Source organism: Glycine soja, chromosome 15, assembly GCF_004193775.1.
Source record: "Glycine soja cultivar W05 chromosome 15, ASM419377v2, whole genome shotgun sequence".
Taxonomy (NCBI): domain Eukaryota; kingdom Viridiplantae; phylum Streptophyta; class Magnoliopsida; order Fabales; family Fabaceae; genus Glycine; species Glycine soja.
This window is the reverse complement of record NC_041016.1, coordinates 35,129,630-35,142,564: the sequence shown is the minus strand read 5'-3', so window position 1 is coordinate 35,142,564 and position 12,935 is coordinate 35,129,630. Positions and strand designations below refer to the sequence as shown.

General features: G+C 32.2%; 1 protein-coding gene across 4 annotated transcripts; it reads left to right on the top strand.

The window, feature by feature from the left end:
- The first annotated feature begins 3,153 nt into the window (after positions 1 to 3,153).
- Positions 3,154 to 12,500, top strand: LOC114386870 (G-type lectin S-receptor-like serine/threonine-protein kinase B120). 4 transcript variants are annotated; one of them, XM_028346932.1, is made up of 7 exons: positions 3,154 to 3,284; positions 3,411 to 3,453; positions 3,827 to 4,588; positions 11,329 to 11,433; positions 11,536 to 11,735; positions 11,812 to 12,022; positions 12,327 to 12,500. In XM_028346932.1, the coding sequence occupies exons 1-7, from the start codon at positions 3,174 to 3,176 to the stop codon at positions 12,464 to 12,466; spliced, it is 1,572 nt and encodes a 523-aa protein (XP_028202733.1). In that variant the 5' UTR covers positions 3,154 to 3,173; the 3' UTR covers positions 12,467 to 12,500. The 4 variants fall into 4 exon arrangements, with proteins under 4 accessions (XP_028202733.1, XP_028202734.1, XP_028202731.1 ...); XM_028346933.1 differs by having other exon boundaries at positions 3,183 to 3,284; positions 3,411 to 3,541; XM_028346930.1 differs by having other exon boundaries at positions 3,183 to 3,284; positions 3,411 to 4,588.
- The last annotated feature ends 435 nt before the right edge of the window (positions 12,501 to 12,935 follow it).

Genomic DNA, 12,935 nt, shown 5'->3' with positions numbered 1-12,935 from the left:
GACGATCGATTGATGATTTCCAATATGAGGTGTGGATGAGATCCTTGTTGTTGTTATGTGAAGTTTGGATGATTCTCAAACTTGGTTCACCTTTCAATGACGTTTTGTACCTGTGTAGTCCGGTCGCGTAGCGATGATAAAGTAAAACATAAGTGAAGAGTGGTTTAGGAGTTAGTCCTCAGAGTTTGGATGGCCTTACAAAGTGGTACCTATCTCAAAACTTACGCTACAAGTTTCTAAAATCTATTTTGTGCAAAGGGTAACTAACTAACAAACTAACTACACTAATATATACTCTAACTACTCAGAAGTAATGGATGGGTCCTTAATAGGACTATTTAATCTATCTAATTAAGCTAATTACACAATGTAAAGACCCAAATTCACAGCCCAAAATCCAAGTGCTGAGACTCTGCCTTCCAAGCTTAAAATGACCCTTAAAATGATAGAATTGACCCGAGCTCATTTTTGGAAAAAATTGTATCTCATTTCCTTAACTTTCCAGGGATTACTCAAATGCTCCATTTGGAGTTTTGTAGCATCCTACAATTCCTGCACAAGACAGATAGGCTAAGTAAGCATAAAATCCAAAAATAAGCAACAATTATCAATTAAGCCCAATTATTTGTCTAGAACCAAAATTGAGTTAAAGTGGAAAAATAAGAGTCAAAGAAAATTCAAATAAGCTAAGAAGAATATATAAGAAAATATTAAACTAAAAACGCTCAATCACTTACCCAACACAACAAAACAAGCAAGGGGAATGTCCAAAAGAGTCCCCTTAGCATTAATTGATTTTTTTGCTGCAATAAAATTTGTAGTCTTTCTCTCTATAACTAAAACAAACATTGCAACTACTTGTTCACAACAGAAAGTAGCAAAAATAGTTCTTTGAGAGCACAAATATTTCATGGAATAATGTAAAATAAATTATTTACCCTACATCGAAGCAGTATTTGCTTGTGGCTCAAGCTCTGAGGCAATTGGGAAATCAAACAAGAGATAGAATCTTGAGATGCATTGTTAGAATCATTAGGGTTTTAAAAAAGAGGACCTGCCACTGCATGTTTATCACATACATTTATCGATTTTATTACAATAAACGACATAGGCAGCAGCATATATTTATTTTGTGCCCTGCGGAACCAAAGATAAGGATCAATTTTGTTGCAAATATTAAACAAATTTCCTATGATCGATGGAAGGTTTCCTTCATATATGTGCATATATAGGAAAATGGAAGAGTAAAAAATTGAATAGACAGAACAAGCTAGCATACAAGAATACACTCAACATACTAATCAAGGAAATTTCATTATTACAAAGCAGTTCACAATTGGCAATACTACCACTAACAAAAATTGTTGAGAAAGTATGGTAAAATATGAAAGAAAATCACAAGATGAAAGATAAGCTCTAGAGCTGCAAAAGTAAAATTCATGGTAGATACCATTGCTCTAATATCATGTTAGAAAACAAGGTTCAAATGAAAGAAAAACACTAAAAGAGAATATAAAAAACGACTGAATACAAAGAATCAGATAAGATGATTAGATCAACTATGTGGTTAACAACTAAGAATTAGTGACTCTATAATGAGCCATAAAATGAAATGTTATTCTATATTTCCCCCCTAACAAACATAATCCTTGAAACACCATTTGTGCTAGCTACTTCTAGATTAGGTACACGGTAATATAATTTATTCATATACAATAAGAAATTCACTACTTTAGTCAATGAATGTGACTACCTTTATTTTAATGGTTTTGAACCAAATATATAGCTGCTTAGGCTTATAGTCCACATAAATTTGACCCTAAACTTAATCTTTTACTAACTTACAGATTGTTGTGCATACAAAGAAAATAATTGAATTTCCAAGTAAGCATATTAACTATGATGATTGATGACAAAAGATTTATAGAAAAGAAAAGGAAAACAAAAACAAAAACTAATATTTCACGGTAAAGGGAAGATCAATGAAGCAAAAGAGGGTCAATAAAGGGACCCCATTGACATTAACAACAACAGACAAAAGGCACCATTTTTACATGGATGGAAAATCTTGCATTAGTATGAAACAATCCTTCGTCTAACCCCACCATTTGATTATCGGGTTTAAATGTCTTTTGAAAAAAATGAGTCATAAAGGTATATATCCAACCCCCAAAGAAAAAGAGAGCAAGTCATAAAGGATTATGAATGTCATTTCTTATGTATTTATATTTAAATATGAATGGAAACATGCAAATTAATATGGTTGTACAGCAAAATAAAAAATTACTCTACTCTCTCCTTTCTCTGTACTCTTTATGTTTTATGGTGTTTATATTTGTTGTTGGCTTTAATTAACAGATAAGATCAAGCACATGTTATTGAGTCTAACCCCAAACAAAAAGATATATATAAAGGGCAGCGCATTATAACAGCGGAAAGCCATAGAATTTTAATAATTGAATTTTTTTAAAGAAATGGCCGACAAAACTTTTAGACTTTTTTCATTTCCTTTCTTTTACTAGTGATCAATTTTCTTTTTTTTTTTATTTCATCATTGATCATGTGTTTGAGATGAACTAATGACTGAACGGAACTCAAATACATATTCACTGGAATAAATTAATTTCTAAGTAGAGTTAGGTCCGAGTTCTTACATAACTTACGTTAAAATTAGACAAATATATTTTTAGTTTTTATAAATATCTAAATTTTATTTTGTTCTAAAAAAATATTTATTTTATATTAAGTCTCTAATAAAATAATATTTTTATTTTTTTTTCGTGATATTTTATTTTAATCTCTAATAAATTAATAAATTTTATATTTTATGTTAACATTTTAATAAATTAGTGAATTTTATTTTAATTTGTATTAATAACAAATAAAAAATATTTATCATGGAATAAATATAAAATTTACTAATTTATCATACAATAAAAATAAGTATAAAAAATAAAAAGTAAAATTATTATTTTATTAAGAACACATCACAAAACAAAAAATTATTAAAAAATAAATATAAAAATAAAATATTTATTAGAAATAAAAATATATTTAATTCTTAAAATTATTAAATATGTTTACGAGAAAATAACTGAGATAACAAATGCATGACCTGGAAAAAAAAAAATGAGAACGAGGTAGACTGGTCGATCTTTTTCTTTCCTAGTGACATGTGCTTACAGCGGCCAGGCATATTTAAATTCGCGGCAGAATTCGAAGGGGGAGCATATAGGTCGTGTGAGAAGCTTGTAATAAGATTTGGAATAACGCTCTTGACGTCTGTGAGTATATATATTATTCTGCCAAATTTTAATTTCAGAGCTTAGCTTTTTATTTTATTTTTATTTATTTCTAAGGTACTGACAAAGAATCACACTCTCATCCCTTGGCAAACCAACCTCTTGCAGATTAGTTTTTCCATATTCGAAGCTGCAGGCTATGAAGCTTATGGTACTGAAACTCCTAGCTTTCGTGTTCCTTTGGTTGTGGTGGAGTACTTGTATTCATGTTAAAGCAGAAAATGATCGTTTAAAGCCTGGTGATTCACTGAATTTTTCACAATCACTAATTTCTAAAAGCGGCAAATATTCAACAATAATTTTTCGTATTCTTGATGAGGATGAATATCACTTAGGAATACAGTCAAAAGATAAAAATTTTGATTGGGTCGAAATTAGAAAACCTTTTAGCAAGGATTATGAATTTCTATCACTAAACACCTCTGGCGTGCTGAAAATAGAATCTCGATACGGGAACAAACCAATAATCCTTTATTCTCCACCTCAAGCTATCAATAACACTATGGCCATCTTGTTGGACACAGGGAACTTTGTTCTTCAACAACTTCACCCCAATGGGACAAACACTTTGTTGTGGCAGAGTTTTGATTATCCCAGCACTTTGATCCCCACCATGAAGCTAGGTGTTAATCACAAAACAGGCCATCAATGGGTACTGGTTTCATCTTTGACTGATTTAGTTTTGAATCCCGGTGCCTTTAGTCTTGAATGGGAACCCAAGGGACAAGAACTGGTCATAAGGAGACGCGGAAAAGTTTGTTGGCGAAGTGGGAAACTGAGAAACAATAGATTTGAGTACATTCCGGAGGAAGCACAACGCATGTTGAAGTATACTATTGTGTCTAATGGGGATGAAGACTCTTTCTCTTTCAACTCTACGAATGACAAGCTTACACCACGGTGGTCTTTTAGTAGAAGTGGGCGGTTATCTTGCAACGAAGGATATGTAAAGGCGGATCTGTGTTATGGATATAACAACACTGGAGGGTGCCAAAGATGGCAAGATTTACCAAAGTGTAGGAATCCTGGCGATTTGTTTGTGAAAAAGACTCTTTTCCCCGATTATGAAAATGTAACTTTTGAAATGAATCCGGCTTTTGGCTACAGTGATTGTGAGGCCAGTTGCTGGAGCAATTGTAGTTGCGATGGATTCAGTGCATTATGGGTTAATGAAACTGGATGTACATTCTATCATTGGAATTCATCGAAAAATTTTGTTGACACTAGTGTTGCTGGTGTAGAGCTTTACATGCTGGAGAACACAGGCAACATAACCCCGCATAACGGTAAGTCTAATGTCAACTTGCCTGTGGATTTTTTTTTTTGGACTACTTCCGTAGTACTACTATAATGATATATATGCAAAATATCTTCGGTTTAACTGTGCATTTGATTCCTTTAATTTAGACTATGCACGATTTTGGTGATCTTAATTATTTTTCAGCCAATTGAATTCTTATATTTTTATTTAGCAAATTTGCTTTTCCTATGAATTGTTAAAATATTTTTATTCTCTCAACTCTTAAGGTTTTTTTAGTTGTTCAATTAAATGTTCATTGATATTTGTTCTCAAATTATTTTTTTCTTCATTTTTTATTATTATTGTCAAAATTTTCTGTTAAATGATGATATGACAATTAATTTGTGACAATTAAATGATGACATGACAATTAATTTGTTATATATGTTGTAAATTACTAAAGATGATTTTGTTTGATGAAGTAAAATAATGTGATTTTTATGACACTCTCGATCTCGACATACATATAATTAAGAAAAACATATAAAAAAATTTGAAATTTTGTTAAATCAATTTTATTCAAGTCACTTCAATAAATTCACATGGGTAAAAAGGTTAAATCTATTTTAATTTTACCAAATAAAACTTATAAAAAAACATCTCCAATTCAAAACAAGGTCGTCCAAGTTTAAAAAAAAACTCATGTTAAGCAACAAAGTAAAAAAAAAAGTAAAATAATATGTTCGAAATATCATGCAATTAAAATAGCAACTCGTGTCCCAATGTCACATCCTATCAGAGTACTGAGTCATGGCGTCCTCCAGCACAATGTTCCTTAAAGCAATCCATATAGTCATCTGCTACCTCAAATACAAGGTTCGTGATCATCACATGATCCAAACACAAACAGCACATGGGGAGTGAGTTATCACATTCCTAACTAACAGAGAGAAACATGACAACATGTAGATATATATATATATATATATATATATATATATATATATATATATATATATATATATATATATCATATAAATAAAATACAACTTACTTAAATACAACTCACGTAATAGGCTCCTAGGAGTACATGACAAGACAGACCACACATTGGTAAGTCAGGTCACTCTTACTAGCTAAATCATAAGTAGACCAGTCAGGGTCGTGCTATTTTGCGGGAATGCTTTAACCATGTGGGGTTGACACAAGCTTAAATGAACACTCATACCAGGTGCATTTACCCCAAGGCTTAGACATCGAAAAGTTCGTTAGGCCCTCTCCCTCCTGATTTGGATCCAACCCATAAAACATTTTAGTACACAAACTTTATCTATGAATTCTACAAAACACACGACTCTTCAATTGTTCACAAAATAATTTTAACTCGTCGTGCCTCAAAGTGATTAAACTCGTCGGGTTCCCACAGTGGATTCCATCACAATACTCATCGTACATTAACTCAACGCTCTTAAAAGGTCTTACAGTCGTGTGATTGTACAGTTCATAACTCATAACTCAATGCACACAGCATCTCAATACATGTGCGATCTCACAATTCATCACATATTTCATTTATCACTTACACACAATCTCAATCACAATTTCTTGAACCTAATATAACAATTTATCACTTTAATATAGTAAATCTTGTCCAAAACACGAACGAATTATACAAAAATGTTTCTCATAATATGGGGAATAAAACCCTCAAACAATTTTACATAATCATGTCAAAATCAAAGGAATCAAAATTATAGGTTCAAAAACACAAAAACACACCAAGAGCACTTAATTTTATTAACCAATTTGCATCAAGGCATCAATTGGCCCGTCAAACACAACAATCTCGTAATTATAATTGTAAAGGAAGAATTACAATACAATAAACATCCCAAAATAAACCTCAATTTGATCCTCTAAGAATCTCTGCGCAGGTTCATTCTAACTCCAATTGCGATAAAATCATCCCTTACCTCTAAGTGTCTCTAGCTGTTTCCTAATATTCCTCAAGTTTTTCCTTTGATTGCTCTGCTAAGGTTTCCAAGTGATAAAGAAAATGAGAAGGGATTAGAGCCTCAATTTCATTGTCTTCGTTCGAGAGACATTTCTCCTTCCAAAGATCTTATTTCGCAAATCCCAACTGTGGAAATATGCCAACATAAGTTACACACATAGTGTTCAAATTTCAGGATGATCTAATGGTTAACAAGTTCAAGACCATATTTTTACTGGGACAAGTTTGGGTGTATGCGGGAAAAAAAGAATGATGATCGACGGTTAAAGAGTTCAGGATCGTAATTTTACTAGGGCATGTTTGGGTGTATGCAGGAAAAAGATAAGATTTTGGAAAAGGAAGAAGCAAAAACAAATTTGAGAGAAAGAGAGAGCATATAGACTTATCGTATATATAAAAACTTACTTAATATGTTTCTATTTATAGGTAGGGTACTATCAATCTATTATTTATTTTATTTCTCTTCATTTTATTATTTTATAAAAATAAACTTTATTTTTCTCTCTATCAAGTGAATAAATAAAACATATTTTTATTTTCTAAGAACATATATTTATGTTATTTACTTTAAAATTATTATTTTAATTAATAAAATTATTTATCCTTATTTATGTAATTATAAAAATTTCATTATTTTTTTAAAACTCTATTTATTTTTAAATAAAATCCCTTTTTAATTTATTTTACGAAAAATGGAGTGTTACATTTTTTTTTGTTTGAGTCTAAAGATGTGTCTTTGAAATCGAAAGAAAACAATTTTGACACTTAACTTAACGGCTAGAAAATGGTTCGACAAATTTTAAGGGTGTGTATGGTTTACATTTTCATTTTTTATTTTTATTTCCTGTTTTCATTTTCTGAAAACTGTTTTTCATTTTCAAAAGATTAGAATTCTGAAAACATGTTTGGTTTGACTTCTTGTTTTCTGCTTTCAAAAAATAAAAACACTAAAAATGTGTGTTCAAAAGGAAATGTATTTTTAGATTTGCTTAAAATTACATTCCTTGCCATCGCGTTTTCATTTTACCCAAAATGAGGTTCCTGGTTTCAACTGAAAACGAGATTTTATTGTTGTTGGAGATATACTTTTGTAACTGCATAATATTTTATTTTTCAGTTTTTAAGATAGGATTTAGTAAATAAGTTGATTTCCTATATTTTAGGAGTAAGGCAGTTTTAAAGGATTAGCCTAGTCAATAAGTGGTTCCTATCTTTAAGGAGCAAGTTAGTTTTAATATTTTGTTTTGCTAATATCTTGTTATCTAATTAGTTTATCTTTTGCTATTTATTGTATCACTGCTGAGAACAATTTGAATTAGAATAAAATAATTCTATTTCTTCCACATACGTATTGTCTCTCTTCTCTCCTCTGTTTTTTATAATTTCCTCCTCAAAACCAACAATTGGTATTGAGAGCCTTATTCTTACGGGACCTCTACCATGGAAGGTGAAGCAAGTTTTTCCCACATAACTCTTCCAATCTTTGATGGAGAGAATTATGATCTTTGGGAAGTGAAAATGCAATCCTACATGGAGTCTTGGGATTTGTGGGATGCTGTGGAAGAGGATTATGAAATATATCCGTTGTCTGAAAATCCCACCATGGCCCAAATTAAAAATCACAAGAAAAGAAAGATGAAGAAGGCAAAGGCGATGTCATGTTTGTTCACTGGTGTTTCACAAATGATATTCATTAGAATCATGACTCTTAAATCACCCAAAACAATTTGGGAATATCTGAAAGAGGAATACGCTGGAGATGATAGAATACGAAGCATGCAAGTGCTGAATTTAAGGAAGGAATTTGAGCTTCAAAGGATGCAAGAGTCAGAGACAATCAAAGAATACTCAAACAAATTGTTGGGTATTGCCAACAAGATAAAGTTGTTGGGAAGTGATTTTGTTGATTCGAGAATTGTAGAGAAAATTTTGGTAACGGTGCCGGAGAGGTATGAAGCATCTATAGCTTCATTGGAGAACACAAAGGATCTGTCGAAAATCACATTGGCAGAAGTGCTACATGCCCTGCAAGCTCAAGAGCAGCGAAGGTTGATGAGGCAAGATCGTGTTGTCGAAGGTGCTTTGCCCGCCAAACATCATAAAGTTGATGAAAGCAAAAAGGATTTTTTCAAGAAGAATCAACCAGCAAGCAGCAAAAACAGTGCAAACAACCAAGGTAAGGATTAAAAGAAAAAATATCCGTCTTGTCAGCATTGTGGCAAAAAAGGTCATGCACCTTTCAAATGTTGGAGGAGACCAGATGCAAAATGTAACAAGTGCAACCAGATAGGGCATGAAGCGGTGATCTGCGCCAACAAAAATCACCATGATGAGGGAGCTCAGATTGCTAATCAATAAGAAGATGACCAACTGTTTGTGGCCACATGCTTCTTGAGTAGTGAATCAAGTGAAAGTTGGTTGATTGATAGTGGTTGTACGAACCACATGACATATGGTAAGACTCTATTCAAGGATTTGAAGCCAACTAATGTCTCAAAGGTCAGAATTGGGAATGGTGGCTATATTCCTGTAAAAGGAAAAGGAACTGTTGCAATTTCAACGTGTTCAGGTATCAAATTAATATCAGATGTTCTTTATGTACCTAACATTGACCAAAACTTGCTAAGCGTAGGTCAGTTGATTAAAAAGGGATTTAAAGTGTCCTTTGAACATCAACATTGCTTTATCTATGACAATTTTGGCCGGGAAGTTCTAAGGGTTAAAATGAAAGGTAAAAGCTTTTCATTTGATCCAGCAGAAGAGGAGCATACAACCTATTTCACTCAAGTCACACCCACGGAATTCAAGCACAAGAGACTTGATCATTGCCATCTTGAAAGAATGCTAAACATGAAAAAAAGGAAATATGCAAAAGAAAATTTGAAGAAGTTTCAAATGGAGGAATGCAAATCTGCTAGCACACTAATGAATCAAAAGGAGAAGTTCAGAAAAGAAGAAGGTATCGATAACATTGATGAAGGATATTATGGGAGCTTGATTGGATGTCTAATGTATCTCACTACAACAAGACCAAACATTCTATTTGCTCAAAAGAACAAAACTGAAATTTTTGTTGACAATCAAGTAGCCATTGCTATTGCAAACAATCCCGTGTGTCATGGGAAGACTAAACATTTCAACATCAAGTTCTATTATTTGATAAAGATGCAACAAAGTGGTGAAGTGAACTTAATTTATTGTAAGTCTAAAGATCAATTGGCTGACATGTTTACAAAGTCATTACCTATCAACAAACTTGAACTCAAAGAATTGGAGTTTGCAGTTCCAAAAGCAAGGAGGAGTGTTGGAGATATACTTTTGTAACTGCATAATATTTTATTTTTCAGTTTTTAAGATAAGATTTAGTAAATAAGTTGATTTCCTATATTTTAAGAGTAAAGCAGTTTTAATGAATTAGCCTAGTCAATAAGTGGTTCCTATCTTTAAGGAGCAAGTTAGTTTTAATATTTTGTTTTGCTAATATCTTGTTATCTAATTAGTTTATCTTTTGCTATTTATTGTATCACTGCTGAGAACAATTTGAATTAGAATAAAATAATTCTATTTCTTCCACATACGTATTGTCTCTCTTCTCTCCTCTGTTTTTTATAATTTCCTCCTCTAAACCAACAATTGTTTCCAATTTTTGGTTCGTTTGAGAAAATATTTTCATTCAAAATATTTTCAAAAATCCAACCAAATACATTTTCATCATCATTTTCTATTTCCAGTAAAATGAAAACAGAAAACAGTCAAACCAAACACCCCTAATGTATTCACCAAGCAATTTCTAGTCATTTTTAACCACTAGAAAAAGTCCACCACAAATCAATTTTTGAGTTATCATTTAACGGAAAAATTAAACATTGAATAGTCAATACACTAAAAACATATTTTATCCAATTTTGTCTACCCTAAACTCTCATATTATTCATTTTTATCCAACTATATGAGGGGGTGTATGATAGGTTTGGGATATAAAATAAATTTAAAAGTTTGCAAAAAGTTATAAATTTAGTGAAAATTTAATAAAAATTGAGTGTTTATAGGAGGTGAGAATGCGGTTTAAAAGGGGGAAAGTATGACATTATACTATTTTGTAACTTTTAGCAAGATTTTATGTTTTGGGCGGTGAATTTTAACTGGAAGAAGATTTAAAATAATTTAATCAAGCATTTTGGGTAGTGATGCAGTGGCTTGTTTTTGTTCATGGAGGAAGAAAAATAGGAGGGCGCAAGTGAGAGAGCAAGAAAGAAGGATCGATGAACAGGAGAGAAAAAAAAACTATATATTATTTTTAATAATATGTAAACTTTTGATTGAATGTGTCTAAATATGATACGCTAGAGTTGTGTCTATAGAAGACTTTCTCTAAAGTAGAGTAAAATTTACGACAGAACCGAATTCATACTGTCTAAAAAAGGACTTGCTTGGCAAAAAACGAACTTAAATCACCAAAGTTGCATATAGTCCAAATTAAAGAGATAAGAAAATATTAACCTAGTCAAAATGGATTCATATTCAATTTTAACCTTTTAACCCATTGATTAACATCTTTTTAGTGGCCACGGAAATTCATTAAATATCTACAATGACACAGAATAGAAAGGATCTATAAACATATTAATTTAATTAGTCATGTATAGCATATATGACATATAGGGCACTGCACTAAAAGTTTTGTTTTGTCAGTCTTTTTCCTATCTCCAAATAGAAAGCAATCCTCTATGGATGATTGATACATGAAGATTTTACGTAACTATTCTATGCAGGTACAAAAAGGTGGATATGGTTAAGTGCAGTAATAGCAACTACTTTACTAATAATATTCCTGTCCATTCTGTGCCTATTGAAGAAACGAAAATATTTGGGTCAAGGTAGTTACATTCTTCAAAAACATTGTTGTCCTTGCTTTACTAAAAACAATCTCTATCAATTTTCTATACTTCAATTAATCTTTCTCGTTTTCTTCTAAACAGAGAAGAAACGGAAAGAAATGGTGATGAAGATGCCACATTCTACAATTTGTGATGGGTTATCTTCAATCGAAGATTTTGGAAATGTTTTCAAAAAGGGACACGAGTTAAATGTATTTGATTATACATTAGTTATGATGGCTACAAATGGGTTTTCATCTGAAAATAAGTTAGGACAGGGAGGCTTTGGACCCGTTTACAAGGTGACTTGAAACCCCTAAAGTTATTTGTTCACAAGTTTGTTATAGACGACTGATGATTTTTTTATTGCCTTTTTAGGGAATTCTGCCAACAGGGCAGGAGGTTGCTGTAAAAAGACTTTCAAAAACTTCTACACAAGGAATTATGGAGTTTAAAAATGAACTAACACTTATATGTGAACTTCAGCACATGAATCTCGTACAACTACTTGGTTGTTGCATTCATGAAGAAGAGAAGATTCTAATTTACGAATATATGCCCAACAAAAGCTTGGATTTCTATCTATTCGGTGAGGAATGTGTTACTGTTTAATAATGTTTTGTTTTGGAGAACAAATACATAAAATTTGTTTTCGTTATTATGCAGATATGTGAATACATATGTAAGGAAACATTGAGCTTTCTCAGCTATAATTGCTGTGAATGATATAGATTGACTATATTGATTTGTGCTTTTCTAACTAGAACTTAATTAAGTAAATATCATGGTTTTCTTTACTCGTCAGTCATACTATTGAAAAAATTTCATTTTTGTTTGTTACACTTGTATAGTATACATTCTAACACATATAATTATATTCTTATTGGGTGTAGATAGTAGTAGAAGCAAATTACTAGATTGGAATAAGCGCTTCAACATAATAGAAGGAATTGCTCAAGGATTACTTTATCTTCACAAGTACTCAAGACTCAAAGTCGTTCACAGAGATTTGAAAGCTAGTGTCATACCCTAATTTCGTCCGGGGACCTTTGCTTGATGACATGCGACTTTTCTTTGGTCCTTGCAAGGTGCTTAGCACCCATCATTAGGCAATTTGTGAAATTCCAGGACATGCCGGAAAATCGAAAAAATATTGATGCACAATCCGTAAGTTTCCGTGACACACCGGAAATCAAATGGAAGCATCGTTGCATAATTAAGTGAGATTCCGTAACATTCCGTAAGTCAAAAAGGGGATGATTATGTAATCCGCAAGGTTCCGTAACATTACGGAAAGAAAACAAGTATCGTTACGAAATTCGTAAGTTTCCGTAACTTTACGAAAAAAGAATCACCAAAAAAAAGGCAGAGGGAGGTGTACTTAGTAAAAATGGGGGTGCAAATAGCACCCAGGCCCACTTGGGCCCTCCAGAATATTCCTCCAGAAGGCTGTTGCTTCTGGAGGAAGCAACCTGGCTCGCCTGGGCGAGCTGGGCGGCAAC